Source organism: Lepisosteus platostomus, chromosome 14 (genome assembly GCF_059453375.1).
Source record: "Lepisosteus platostomus isolate fLepPlt1 chromosome 14, fLepPlt1.hap1, whole genome shotgun sequence".
Taxonomy (NCBI): domain Eukaryota; kingdom Metazoa; phylum Chordata; class Actinopteri; order Semionotiformes; family Lepisosteidae; genus Lepisosteus; species Lepisosteus platostomus.
Genome location: NC_142624.1, coordinates 18,871,588 through 18,887,477, shown reverse-complemented (window position 1 = coordinate 18,887,477; position 15,890 = coordinate 18,871,588). Strand labels below are relative to the sequence as shown.

The 15,890-nt window shown below is 35.4% G+C and overlaps 1 protein-coding gene across 1 annotated transcript in view; it reads right to left on the bottom strand.

The window, feature by feature from the left end:
* The window catches only part of tspearb (thrombospondin-type laminin G domain and EAR repeats b), a 52,679-nt gene extending 37,147 nt beyond the window's left edge, over positions 1–15,532 (bottom strand). Inside the window, exons 1-5 of the mRNA XM_088607343.1 lie at positions 14,817–15,532; positions 4,195–4,415; positions 2,747–2,973; positions 1,821–1,911; positions 1,109–1,265 (exon numbers count right to left, since the gene is read on the bottom strand). Of these exons, the coding sequence (XP_088463469.1) occupies positions 1,109–1,265; positions 1,821–1,911; positions 2,747–2,973; positions 4,195–4,415; positions 14,817–14,898 (778 nt within the window). The 5' untranslated portion in view covers positions 14,899–15,532. The remainder of the gene's footprint in view (positions 1–1,108; positions 1,266–1,820; positions 1,912–2,746; positions 2,974–4,194; positions 4,416–14,816) is intronic.
* Positions 15,533–15,890: the final 358 nt, after the last annotated feature.

Sequence of the window (15,890 nt, the reverse complement as noted above, 5' to 3'; positions counted from 1 at the left end):
CTAATGTTTTCCTACCACAGAAGCAGTTGTTTTCCATGCTGTAATTCTTTTAACAAATAGATTAAAAAAACTTTGTGCATTTTCTTTCTGGTCATTTTATTTATTAAGAAACCTTAAAATATGAGTCTTCTATTTGTATTATAAACAAGAAGAAGTCATTTTTAGTTCTGTTTTAGTTCTGTTTCATACAGTTTTAGAATATCTGATAATAATATAGACACCATGTATTATGTGAAAAGGCTTAATTGAAATCACACTTTTAAAAACATAATCTTCTCATGGGAATGTGTTTGTCCCATCCTGTGTCTCAGTGGTACAGGAAATGAGGAACTATGTTGTAGTTTAGAAAGATTAAATGATCTCAGTGTTGGCTAAGTTCCACCACGTCTTTCAGCAGCAGCACTGAATACAAAACACTCAGACAGTATTAAACCTGAAACCAAAATGAGCTCAAACTTAGAGAGAGGAACACACAAAACTCACTCCCCTCAATCATTGTCACAAAGTAAGCAGGCATAAGATTGCTCAGATATTCTTACCATCACAACATCATGTTTACAGGTTAAACAAAACATCCCAGAAAACACAAGCTCTTGATAACGGTCCTACTATAGTATGAGGAATACTAATTGAATCCATTTAAAAAACTGTACGACATTTTGATTTATTGCGATGGTACTAATAAACAACAAACTGATTTCTGGGATGAAAGTTAATAGGATGGCACTGTAAGAGATGACCTTGTAAAACAGTGTCTACATACAATTTCAGAACATCCTAGTAACCCTATGGAACTTGTTTTAAAGTACTGTATTAAATGCACAGACTGCAAAAATTCATGCAGTTCATGAAGTTCAAATTATATTAATCCATACAGGAAACACAAGAAACACAAGAGACAAATGTTCTTCTGAGGTTCTAAATGACAATACAGTCAGCCATTCCAACACAGATTGCATTGACAGTATTTTGTATGCTTTGAATCCCACAAGGACAATGTGGAAATTAATTTATTGAGACCTCAACAACTTAAAAACTGGAACTGGGTCAATATTCCAGCCAGTTCTATTTAAAACATTTCCCAAAGCTCTTCTAATTGCTTACTCACCATACGGGTACTTCAAGACTTCATTTCCGGAGGGTTTGGCTGGTAGGTCGAGCAGGGCTTGGGGAACAGAGAGGATGGCAAGCTGGGGATGTAAGGAGGGGCAGATTCTTGAGGTAGCATCAGATCCAGGCAACAGAACCAGCTGTCGCAGCAACCCCTGGAACAGGAGAGCACATGAGCTCTGACAATGCTCCTGCTCCTTGTTTGTTATACACCTACAGTACATTGCCAAAGCAAGGTAATGTTTTCTGTTCTTAAAGTGATCAATATCATTAGTGAAGCCTTCTTTAAAGTAAAACTTTAGTTACATAAAAGTTATTTCCATTCAATGTGCAATCAATGGTAAACTGTCTGAGGTAAATATTTGGTTTACCTTTAATTTCACCATATTAGTACTGTGTAGTCCCGATTCTTTCCCATAGTTTGTGTTATGCATTACTTTGTATCTCAGAGCCAGGCAATTCCAGAAACAATGTGTGACCAGAACAAGTGTGCCCTGAGGGGCTTTTCTTGACATTTTGTACAACAGTGATGCATGGGGATATGCTGGCAGGAAAGACACCTGTAGTATCAAATTTATGCTGAAATATTTTCTTTTTAAAAACAACGTGTATTTTGTCAATATAACATATGAAGCATCCACTATCCCAAAGAAGTGGGTATAATAACTTGACCCATTATGAGAGTCAAAATCTCAACAAGGATAGCTTACTGAAAACAATCCTTTCCATCGTCTCCTATTGCCAATGTAGAACCTGGAGCCCTTTGTGCTCAGAGATGCGGGGAATGGCTTGTCAAAGAACCTGTATTTAAAACAAAAGACATTTAAAGAAATCAGTAACTGATTCATCAAAAACCAAAACACCTGAACGTTCATACACACCTTATAAAACTTTTGCTGCATTTGAAAACTAAAATTGTTTAGATACACTTAAGTTATATGAAAATAGTAATATTGTTACAGCTTTAGGTGACTGAGAAGTGTCTCTTAGATTTCAGATCTTAGATTTGTGACACTTGGAAGGGTAAACACTTCAAAGGAGTAAGGATGTATGCAGCTCATCTCTTATGTGACCTCTGTTAGTAGCAGTCTGGGGTTTTCTGGGTGATCAGAATGTTAGGCCTCTGCCTTGTTTGTAAATACTGTACATAAAGTAACTTGTGTGTTGTATGTTGTGTGTAATGAAGTTTGTGTTTTGTCATTGTAATAAATATTTGTTTAACCAAGTGTGCCTGGATTATTACTCCTCTCACCAAAGTTGTACCAGCGAACAAAGAATTCACGTGCCTCTAATTATACAAACCTCTCTCAAAAGGTATATTGCTGAAAATCACCTACACGTTGGGAGTTATGAATAATTATTTCATTAATTGAGTAAACCACTCGGCTAATTCCTGATTTTCACCAGTTTTGTAACCACCCATTTGTAACAATATGTTTCCTTATTTGACCTTATTAGTCATAGCAGCACTGGCTAACACATCATTAACTAAAAATGAAACCTAAGCAATCATTGAAAATTTGGACAGACTTTCCAAAATTTAGACATTTATCAGACTAAGGCTTAACAGCATGAGACATTTTCAACAGGCATTGTTAGGCTGTTACTCGGCTACTGTAAAAAAAAGTAAACTTACAAGTCGATGGGCATGCCACAGTCCACTGTGAGAGATGCGTAGTACCCAGAAACTGCTAAAATGAGAGTGTGCCACTGGTTGTCAGCCAGCCGCATTGATCTGAAGGAGATTCGTTTCCTCTTTCTGTAGTTTGAGAACAAAAAGTGCAGCTTATCCTGAGAGTAGCGAAGTCCCAGTAGCAGGCTGTTGGAGTCTTCCTCTACTACACTGAAAAGGTATTCATTTTTCTGAGAAGGCAAAAGACATGCAGCATTTCTCACATTTTTATTTTTTTTAAATGCAACAGTAACCAAGGAGTGAATGAGCAGCATAGCACCATAAAAAGTCATTTTGAGGTAAAACCTCAAAATATCTAAATGAATTGCTTCAAGCTCAACATTAACAGTGAGGTACATGAACTATTGGTTTTGTTTAGCCCTAAACAGCCAATAGTTACTTTTCATTATGTCTAAATCCTCTGATTAAAACTTTATTTGTTACAAGTCATGAGGAAAAAAATACATTCAGTTTCTGGTAAAGCTCAATTATATAATGGTATGAATTACCAGGAAAATGATAATGTGCCAAATTAACTATAGGTAAAATAATGATAATTCTTTATGGTTATAATTTTCAGGCAGTTCTCATAGGCTACAATAAAATTAGCTTTTTTATGTTTCTGTTAAAGAAAATGTCCTTCAAATCCTGAACAGCAAATAATTTTTACTATATTGGGTTGCCCTTACTTTGCCAGCAATTTCTTCTATCTCATCCTCTTTTTGACAGCTTTCAAATCAGAGGCCAGGACTTTATTGCTTCTTCAATTGCTCAGATGTTTGGACCTATTTTCAGCCAATTTTTTAAAGGACAGAATTTGAATTACGAAAGGTTAAATACGAAGTTACTTGGTATTTGATGCTTGAAACAATACTTACTTAATGTAATCAATATAAGGAAAGTCTAAACATGTTTAAAACCAATTCTGTCCATGATCTCATATTGTGTCATTAAGCTGTAAATCTGAGTTTCTCTGAATTTCAGTTATTCTTTCTTATGGATAGGGCATTCTGGTTTCTAAAATTCAAAATACATCAGATTCAGTAAAGCCTGTGGCTTATGTTTCATAGAGGAGGAGTACTAAGGACAGATTGGAGCAGAGTAAAGGATCAAAGAATAACGAGAAAAGAAAAAAGACAAATGATTAAGTTCACAAAACATAGATATGGTGTTAATTTACTGCACCCGTGTTCCAATCTAAAACTTATATAAATTACCTTTCCTTAAGCCCACCTAGCAACTAAAACCTAAATCTTGCTTGTTTTACTACCATTACAACTTTAAAGATCATCCACAACTTGATGAATTATGTACAAGAAATTTAAAAAATCGTCCCAAATTCAATTTGTGTGTAAATACCGGATAGCAACCGGCTTATGAAATGGAAAGCAAAGGGTTTTTGTGGACATTACCTTTGAGGCAATTCTTGATATTTTCAGTGTTGTGACAATGGAGAACTCCTCCGGAAAATAGTCACAGTTGATGAAGAGCTGGGAAGCAGGGAAACTAAGGGCCTGGTGAGGAGCCATAAACTGAAGGCCCCGGGCTCCCTGGTCTTGAACCATTCTCACCCCACTGAGGGCCATTCCACCAGCAGGCAGAACCCTGGAGAGGAAATCCAGTGGTAACAAATCTGCAGGAATGACAAATCATGGCAGGGATCAGCTGTGTCACACAAGGCTCCAAGTGTTATGACCTAGCCTAGAGCTTCCTGTTTATTGGCCAGAGAAGCCAGTTTCTTTTTCCACCTAGTACCTTTACATTTATTTTAAAAACACACTCCACTCCTTAAAACAATTTCCATATTCTGAGACTTCGATCAAAGGTGGGAAATATTCATTTTGTATTGCCCTGCCATAAAAAAAAGGCCCCTTTGATTGTTATTAAATTCCAAGTACTATACAGAGATTGGGACAGAAAGGGCTATGGACTGTAAGCTGTGTGGAATACGAACATACAACAGCAATAACAGAAGTGTACATTGCATATGACTTTTCCATTTCAACTACTGATTTTAAATTTGCAATTGACTTACTGTAATTTAGCCGTACTATGAAAGAAAAAAAGTCACGCACTGGTTACTTCTTGATTAGAAGGAGCCATTCAGTACCATACCATACAGTACAAAAAACAGTTTAAGAGCATTGCAGGGCAGGAAATAAGTATATATCCCAGAACCAGGGCCAATTTCACTCAACAGCTCAACAAACTGTTTGAAATCACTGCCAATTCTAGCTCTGATAGGAATATTCAATCTCTGTGGAAAATGCAAATGACTAATTATGCAAAGTAGGTAATTTAAAGAGGGATGGCAAGGATCTTCTGAGATAATCTTTTTTCCACTTACACTTTTATCTGAGATTTTTGAAAAGATAACAGAAACATGGCATTTGGAGCTATGAGCTAGTCTTTATTTATCCATACAAGGTATATATAGATTTTATATATAGAGAGATTTTATATATTAAAGTCTATGAAAATATTTAAGAATTAGAATTTTTGTACTTGGACAATTTAACATGCATAAACTCTTATTGTGTGTGAAGCAGACATGTTGTTTATCAGTGTAATTTAATTTTTGGGATCACCATTATGCTTTTCTTTAAAGCAGAGTAATTCTTACTTTGTAAGATCACTTGTGTTTGAAAACTAGTTTATTATTAAAAAGAAAAGGCATACGTTTTCTCCCAAAATGAATATCCTTCACAGGTGATAAACAATACAGTAAGGGGTTTAAAACATACAAATAAGAGTAGTTAAAAAGTTATTGCATATCAGTATACATTAATACTTTGACTATACAGTAAAGATGTAAAGATACTGTAGGTAGGCCATGAGATCCCATAAAATCACCAAAAATCCTTTTTGTTGTAAAAAAGACAGACATACTCAGTCCTTTGCTACATTGTGCTAAGATACACAAACAGTTGAAGAAGTGATCTGACATAGTATATAGTTACAGGATACATTTCAAAGCTTTTACCTCAAATACACTCCAGCTAATTTTCCAAAGCTATGCTTAGACAAAACATTGTTCATGTATTTTCTTGTTTCAACACTTATGTTGTCTATATTGGATTTATACTTTTTAACACTTTTACAATTCCTATCTGGGAAAAAAAAGTTAAGACATAGGAAAGCTTTGAAAATTATCAATTGTAAAGCCATTGCTTTCAGCTAATTATTATATTATACGACTTTGAAGCGGGTACCACAGGCCAAACAGATTTTGTGAAAACGTGTTCATTAAAATCTAGAATAATCATGGTAAAGTAGTACCATGTAGTAGTAGTACCAATCATATGAATTTTAACTTGATAATTGGTATCTAGTTTTTTTTTTTTGGTATCTAGATTTTTTTTCTTTGTTACTGAAATGATGGATGGACAGTAAGGCATTTAATAAAAAAACTAAAGAAGTACAATAAAATGCATAATTAACATCACTAAAGGTAAAGTTCCTTTTTTCCCTTTTTGAAAGGCTTGGTTCTGGCAACTGCATTTAACTTTTGGGGGGCAGGTAATTAATTAGATTACATGTTTTCTATTTGCAGAACAATAAAACAAGATTAGACCATTTGTAATTTTAAGTGATCCATCTGTCTGTATCTGTGTTTTCACAACAACCTACAAATCCTTTTTAAATTTAGAACAAAAAATGTTAAACGAGGGTTGCAGAAGAGGACAGGATGTCATAAAAATTTATATACAGTTTTGAAAATGTTGCGCTTACTGTACTTCAGGGTTTGTGATCTGTGCTTCTATTGGGCAATATATTTCAATTAAAAAAGTAGAATGAGATTAAAAACATTCAGTTTTAATCTGTATTGATGCACAATAAAAAGGCAATAGTCTATATTTTATTCTGTACTCCTTGGACATACTGTATAAGTAATGTTATTTACATTAGGAATATTTGATGAATGTTTGAATAGTATTGTTCCTTGGGATAACAAAATACTGATGCTTTTTTGTGTATCAGTGTCTATAATTAGATAACAGACACGTTAGGCTTCAATACTTTCAGTCAATATTAAACAGAGTTGAAGTAGTTAGCTGCATCAGCACGCATAGGCTGCAAAGGAACAAGTAAAGGTTTATCGCATCCTGAAAAGAGAAGAAAAGAAACACAACATTTCGGCTGTGGAGCCTTCTTCGCGTGAAAAGCTTGGAAAAAGCATGGAATAATTCTTTACTTGTTCCTAAAACAGAGTTGGTACAGATATGTTTAAAATGTATTTAGACTTCACTTTCCATTCATATATAAATAAGACAGTATTTAGAATATTTTATACATGCACTAAATCTATTAGCTTTATGCAGTGGAATCTATTGAAGATTGTCATGAATGAGGCATTTGCACTACGTTTGTGTTGTCCTTAAAAAAACACCAGATTGAATGAAGCAAAAAGCTGTGCATTATGGTCATCACATGTAAGGAATCACACCAATTTTGACAACCACAATAAGGCAAAAGGGAAATCAAACCTGGGATGAGTTTGACAAGACACTTATAATGTCAAATTAATGGACAGATGTCAGCTAGGAGTGAGAATAGTAGCATATAACTTCCTCTGTAATTCTCCGTAAGACAGGCATTTAGTTTTCCGGTGGAAGCCTGTTTATTAAATAAAACAAAGTTATATTTTCATTCTTAGTCTCAACTGTCCTAACTCAAACACATACAGTAGTATCACTACAACAAGCGGATATCAAACTTTACATTAAACATTAAACTGTTTCTATCTTGTAAAAGGAACTTCAAAAAACCTAATGCACATCAGGTGTTCAATCAGAACAATAATGAACAGTAATGAAGGTACCCTAGTAATACTCAGTAAGACATCTTTTCCCGGAATCCTAGGTTTCATACTGACCCATACTGATCCCTTATTTCCTTAAAGAAACACAAACCATATCGTAGTGTCAGCATCCATACAATCTGCTGAGCACCAGCATATCTGTGTACCAAATGTCCTGCCTTGTTACAGTACGAAGCACACTCACATAAAAAGAGTCCTGTGCTTCTTACCATATACAGTATTATGGAAAAGATCCCACAATATTCAATATCACTATAAGCAGAATCAGAGGATTTTGAATAAAGGTATTAAATAATTTTTATACTACAGTTTATTTACTCAAAAGCAGACTTGTTAGAATAATTTTGCAAGCTCTGCTTTTCCAAAAGCTAAGAGGGTGATAATATCCTAATATGTATTCTTGTTGTTCAGAAAAAGACAAAATAGGGATAATTCTCAAACTAAGGAAATTCACACATACCGTTTGTAGACAGTTTTGGCTGGTACAATGTACTATAATATGTTTTCAGTATAAAAAATAGCTAGAAATCAAATTTTAAAATAAATCATGTATATATTATCAAATGTATTCAGGAGTTATAAAAATATAAGGTTTACAGAGGCTTTAAAGAAATAAACAATCCTATGTCTTACAATATAAGAAGAACTTGTGTCAAATATCATGTTTGTTTTGCTTTTTAATGAAGCACAGAACATAATATACTGTATACTGTATATATGGATTTTATGGTGTAAATATTGAAAATTATGTTTTAATAACATTTTTTGAAACACACAATCCATATAAAGAATTTAATTAATCTAAATTTAAAAAACTTTTCAATTTTGCTGTTTAGATATAGATCTAAATCTAAGCTTGTTTGTATTAACCCAGGTAATGTTTAACTGACCCCTTAGAAAATAAGTTCAAATTATCACAATGCACTGTAACAAACTGTTTTAGAAACACCGGAAAATATTTTCTTCCTCCATCTTAAAAACATCATATTTTATATTTATTTATAAAAACACCTCACTAGGGAAACCAAAGATGATTCTGGCATAATAGATATGAAGGTAAACAAAATAAAGAAATAAAAAAGCAGTCAAAAAATGCTATCACAGTTTCAACTTTTTGTTAATATTAAGCTTTTAAGCACTTCAAAGTTTCACTGTAAATGATTCTTAATCAGCAAAAACAGAGACAAGGCCTTATAAAAAGACTTCAGAAAGGTCAATATACTTATGCCGATGTATCCATGTGTACATAAAGCCAGCGTCACACTACATGACTTTTCCTAGGATTTTCAGTCGTAGCCTTCGTTTACATAATGGTAAGAAAATCACAGTGAGTTGGAGAGAGTCGTAGCACGCGCCCGTTACCATCAGTTGTGTAGTGTGACACCCCCAGCGACTCAGCCATAGTGCTCTTAACAGCCCCTACGACTCTCCGCGACTCGCTACAATAATATCAAACAGGTTTGATTTTCTCATAGCGAGTCACAAGTCATAGGGATGGGCTCTTGAGTCTGCGACAGTCAACAGCCAATGAGCGCTTAACCGGAAGTACAATGCATACACAGTGGCTGCAAGAAAAGAAGGAGAGTGAGTGTTTTGGACTGTGCAAATGGACAAGAGGCTCGTCAAAGTTGGGAGCCACACAGATGTCTGTTCAATGTTTCGTGTTTGTTTACTTTCGTGCAGTGCTCCTTCTGGTGTGGTCCACGTTGATTGGCTGCCAAAATGAGGTGACCTCGCGGTACTTTCGCGGCACAATACGAGATTTGGAACTGTGATGAAAAGTCGGGAGGGAATCGTGCAATTAGTCACCCTGTGTGATTCCTAGTCATATGATTTGAACCCTCTAGGACAGAAAAGGCAGCAAGATTCAGCAACAGCAGTTGTTAAATTTGACATGCTCTCCGACTAGAAGTCGTGTTGAGCCCTGTAGTGTGACGTCGGCTTAAGGAAGCTGTATTCCCCTTAAACCAATTTCTCAGTTCTGCATGTGTACTGCTGCCACAACAGGACTGCTGCACATCACCCATTGTAATGCATTTAAAATGTGAATAAAATAGTTCTTTTTATGTGTGTAAATTTGGGATCCACTGGCATGAAAAACACTATATAATTGTTAGGGTTCTGACAGGTGTTTTGTACACTAGTACACTTTAGCATCTCATAATTAAGTCTCAAATTATTACAAGTTGATAATCCTCAGTGTCATTTACATCTGTTCTTGTTATTTTCTGAAGAGAAAATCACTTTAATAATAATAATAATAAACTTTATTTTATATAGTGCCTTTAAAGGTGGCTTCTCAAAGTGCTTTACAGGATGACAATAACAATAAATAAGAAGAATACAACAATAAATAAGGAGAAAACACAAGATAAGACACAATTACAATATATAGAGGAAACTGTGGATGGTGGTACTAAGAAGAGCAGAGGGGTGAAGAATGGAACAAGTTAAGTAAAGGCTTTTCTGAAGAAAAGGGTTTTGAGTCTGGATTTGAAGGAGTTTAGAGAAGGTGACTCTCTGATATCCGTGGGCAAAGAGTTCCAGAGCTTGGGGGCATAACAGGAGAAGGCCCTGTCACCCATACAATGTAGACGGGCTTGGGGGACAGTAAGGAGGGCAGAATTTGAAGAGCGGAGGTTGCCAAGCGGGGAGTAGGGTGATAATAGTTCAGACAGGTACTGAGGTGCCAAGCCATGCAGAGCCTTATAGGTGAGCATGAGGATTTTAAAGTTTATACGGAATTTGACCGGAAGCCAGTACAAGGACTCCAGGACAGGAGTAATGTGAACACTTGCACTACACCTGGTCAGGATTCTGGCTGCTGAATTTTGGACATACATGTACTGCAGTTTGTTCAGAGTAGATATAGATACCTTTACTCTGTGGGTTTTCAAGCATTAGCAGTTAGTATGGTACCACAAGAAAACGTGCTGTTGAACGAATGGTCTGGCTAAGCTAGGACCTCTGTGTTTGACGGAAAAGCTGTCACATTTAGACCATAAAGCCCAAAGAGTATCAGGGTTCGCCAGTCCCCAGAGGGAGAGGCAGGTTTTCAAAACAGCAAAGGGGTGGAGTGAGGGAAAGACACAGGGTATAGGCTCACAGTAGGGAAAGATCCTGGCTTCATAAAGAAGGTAATTAATTGAAGCTGACAAGAGTCGAGTCTTTATTTCATCATGTGTAATGCCCCTAGGCATAGAATCCACCCTGTGTGAGTTTTCTCTGCATTTAACTTTACCAGAACTGAATGAATTTTATTATTAAACCAATGGGTCAAATGTTTTTGACTCTCCTGGCTAGTAATATACCTTTAGTTTTCATAAATAACTCAATAAGTTAACAGGTCCCTGTCCTGTTTGCAGTTTTCAGGGGATTCTGATAAGCATTTTACAGCATTCATGTTTTTAAAGATTTTACCTGCAACGGGGATTGTTTTTGCCTGTGTCTCAGACTACAGAGCCGCAAAGCAATTTTCAGCCTTTTTACACCACTCTTCCAAAAACTTTCTTAAGGATTGATTTTAATGTCCAAGTCTATAGGCAATTTTTGCAAAGGCAGCTCCCTTGTAACAGGATCTACAGAGAATCTTGAAAAAGGAAAATAAACCTCTCACATCAGCTTTCAGAAACATATACAGAGAACCAGTCATAATAATATGAATATGAACAAATATTGTTCAGTTTCATAATTTCTTATTTAAACTTGCAACTAAAGAAAAATAAAACCTATGTTTCACAACATATGTGGAATAGTATTTTACCACATCTCATAATAATACAAACATTTTCGGGACCTGTAGTAAATGAAAGGGTATATAAAATATATACTGTTTAAAGACAATATACTGTAAAATGTTCTTTAGTTTTTTGGGGATTTTATATTTATAATGTGTAATATTGTCTTATCATGTTTTTTAAAAATATAGTTACATCCTGAGGCAAGATACATGCGCCTTCATTATGTGACAGAACAAGACTGAAGCTTCCAAGGGATCTTCTAAGAAAGATCGAGCAGGCTTTCTTTAATAATATGTACAACTTATATTTTTCTGTAATATAGTGCAGAAAGGAAAATTGCTGGATATTATTGCCTTTGTTTTTTTCCATTGTGTATTGTGAAAAAAGGAAAGCAGAGGGATCAAGATCAATAGTTATGTCTGCCCCCATGCATCTTAAATAAATACTTTGAGTATACAAGAGGGAGAATAATGACATGAAACTGAAGAAAAGCAGGCTTTGAAGACATCATTTTCACACAGTGAAGGGCTGCAAGCACAGTAGGCTGTCATTAACACTGGTTGTCTTCATCATCTGATAAGTCTATTTTGCTCTCAGAGTTTGAGAGCCACCTGAATCTGAATCTGAGCCATCCATAACAAACCCAACTAAAGTACTGCCAATTATGTAGGAATATAGTGTTGCATATCACTGCATAAAAAATTCTTTATTCAATGTGTGTCTAAGTATATTAACATTATTTAAAGACATAACATAGCATTCAAAATACAGAGAATACACAACAATGCAAGACCAGCATTCTCACATATGTAAGCAAACAAATAATTCAAATTTCTAAAGATAAGCATTGCAAACACCAGTTAAAAGATGTTAGTGCATTTTTTCTCTTTTTTTGTGGCATTTTTATCCTTACCTAAGATTATCAAATTATTACAATCTAGAACAGGTTATCTTGATTAATTTGACTAGCACTCATTTCTGCTTCCCAGTCATGTGATGGGTAATACTGACTTATAATGTTTCATTGGGATTCTTTTATTCAGTACTTCAGTGCACTGAACAAAAGCACAGGTCTCAGTTAGCTCCGCTTGTATCTGTGGCTTTGTCTTGAGTCTCAAGGCATTTGTGAGAACTATTCAGGACTGTAAAGGTGGGAAGCTATCAGTATGTCTTCCTTTTTGTATACTAAACACATATCCAAGCTACCTTGTAAATCTATTTAATCTTGTGGTTGTGATTTTCAAAGTGGACGCAGTGATTTGTAAGCTCTGTTCAACTTCTTATCCTCAGGCAGGCAAAGCCAGAGACAGCTACTCAGACTTAGGACATAAGAGCAATTAGATTCAGCAATGATCCTTTCATTTCCAAAGTTTACTTAAAGGTTTCAAACAGTGATAGCAGGTGCCAATACCTTCCCCTGATGAGTCTAACCACAGCAAAGTAGGCAATCAAGAGACATCTATAGATTTGGCTTACTGGTGCAACAAACTAAACAAAATGTTATTATTAAACTGATTAATTGATAATATGAATTATGGAATTAAATATTTATTAGCTCTTGCCATTTCATGATGGGTAAGTAAGCATTTAAAGAGACTTTTAAAAATCCATCTTTCAAGTTGGCAGCTTTTTTTAATTAGACCTGTCTTTTCCAGAATCTTGGTGTCTGACTATTTTAATTAGATGCCTTATTCCATTAGAATGTTTTCTTTCTGTATGACTTGATTGCGTCCAAATATTTTGGGAAGTAATTAAAAATGTAACTTCAGCATAGAAAGAATCAGGGAAATAAAAAGCTGGAGCTGTCTGCTATCTGTACGTTCACTTCCTAATATTTGCAATGCTTGCCTTGCAAGTAAATGACATCTATGCAATCTGACATAAATCAAATTACAACCTTCTTCCAAGTGTGACTGAATAAATTAATTAGATTTTTTGTAACTATTAGATGGGCTCATGGGGTTAAGTTGTTTACTATGAATGTGAATAGTTTTCATGTATAGTGCAAGCATCAACTTGCTGGTAAGAAGCATAACCTTTCAGTTCTTGTAAGTACCATTATCATATTTTCATTACATTCTTTTTGTTGGTAAGCTGGAAAACAGTTTTATTGAAAGGATTTTAAGTAATTTAAACGTTTGGAAGTCATGATGTTAATGTACTCAGTGAACAATTCCAGAATCAAGTTCTCTTTTTGGTTCATTATTGAAACAATAGTAGTAATCACACAGCTGTTTACAGTCTTTCAAATTGCATTACAAGGCAACCTGTTCTGAAATATGGTAGATCTTCTTCCATTCTTCTGAACACAGATATTATGAGACAGATCACAGAACAGATCAACATGACAGATGCACACTTGCAGATAGTATATGTGAAACTTACTGTTTTGTTGCTCAATTACCTTTTGTCAGGCATCTTACTTTCTTGGGGGGGGGTATAATTTTTTTCTTCTGCTAAACTAATCAATATTTTAAGAAAGGAAATCTTCCTCAGCAACTGCACGCTTTGAAGCAATGTAATTATACGGTGTGTGTAGACATCTCTTATTTTTTAGGATTCCATCTGATTGATGTCTTTAGGAAAAGTGAAACACAGTTAATAATCCAAGTAATTCTATAACCTATAATTGAACTGAATAAGATCACAGATGACTGTAGAAAGGTACATGGTGCAATTTTAAAGTGGTTTATCAAACTGTAGGGTGCAGCATTAACCCCAATTGTGCAATTTTTGCAGTGGGGCAACAATTCATTTATTTTCTTTTATCGTTAATTGTCCAAAGTTATCAGTTAATCTTTAAAATGATGTCTTTTTGTGTTATCATACCCCACTTTACAATTGATAAATGTGTTTTCATATTCCATTCTTTATTTTTTCTTAGCACCCAAGTTACAAATTAAGGAATCATGTGACAGGCCCTTTGTTGTAGACGTGTTTTTAACACGCTTTTCTCCAGATTGGTGTTGCATCAGCCACAATATTTATGGGTTGTACTGCAAGTGTTCACAGAAGAGCAACAGCACTGTGGTGAAATATCCATATCTCCATATGTCCTCTTTAAGTGTATGTTGTGATTTCTGCTAGTTCTTCATCTTGGCTATTACTGAACATCTGTTGCTCTTAGCACATCAAAGGATAAATGAATACAGAACAGGTTAATCCAAATTTGTCAATCCTGACAATGCATAAACATCAAAAGCAAAAAGAAGGAAGATTCATGAATTAGGGCAACACTATGCACTTTAAAATAATGCTGACAAATTTACTGCAATTCTCACTGAATATCACAGGAATAACACATGGATAACCCAAGTATTTCCTTTTGAATGCCAAAGACATATCTTATGTTGATGAGATGATGATCACTAATAGTTCCAAATTCTTACATGTAGCCCATTATTTTAAAGTGATACCAGTATTCCTGACAGAAAGAATCCAAAAAGAAGAAATCATCTAAGAAATGTTCTACCTGTGCATGGTTTCCATCCTCCAGCAAGGCCACTTCTCATCCCTGTGTACAGGAGCGCACAGACCAGCAGCAGCGTAGACATCAGAGGTCCTTGTTATGGAGCTCCATTCACTGGAACCCTGACTAATGTCCAACAGGAGCTCAGCAGACCCGCAAGGAACCTGACACAGCCCTTCATGATAGCCTTTATCTGAAGGACATGTCACCTCCAGCTCTGTCTTAAAGTTCTTCAGCAAGGAGAGTTACAAACAGGCTTAGAAGATAATTAGATTTCCATTAGAATGAAAACACACTTTTCAGTGACCACAGTTTTTGGGAAGTTGTTGTTTTTCAGCAGTATTTCCAAGCCAAGCCTTTTCATTGGTTTAGCTACTTGCCTAGCTCTTTGTCACTCTTCTAGTGTTTTATTAATTCTAATAACTAATCCGCCTGTAAATGTTCAGTTTAATGAACAGAAAAAAGAGCTGACCTTTCTTTCAGGCTTCCTTTAATGGACTTAATTGATTTTGTTTTGGCCTTCAGGTGTGTAGGAAAGAATCAAGGCGCATATTTGTTGCCCAAAATCCAGTATCTGCCAAATCACTGACTGCCAGTGGTGTAACCTGGCTGGGATTTTACGATCCTGTTCAAGTCCTGCTGCTTCATCCTGCTGTGTGCTACTTCATGTGAAGAGTTATTTGAAGGGAGAGGTGCTGTGCAGCACAGGCAGACATTTAAATGAGAATAAGTCAGCTGTCAAAGAGGAGGGGTTGCTTGAGGAAAGAGAGAGAGAGGTGAGTTTTACAGAGCTGTTTTTTCCTAGCCTTCCCTTAGATGTGTAAGCTAAAGAGGAATTCCCCTGATTATAAAGGAGGCTGTCCTTACAGTGAACTCAAATGTGATTTGAAAAGATCAGTCTGAATACATGACACCTTCAATTCTTCATCATGTTAAATGCCTTGAAGTTAAACGTTTCTTCTCCTTTTAAAAGCCTCTCAGAGTATAATTTGCAGGACTTTATGAAAAGAGAATAATGAATATTTAAGCATGCACTTGCTAGGAGTGCACACTTGCTACATTAGACATTTTTGTTTG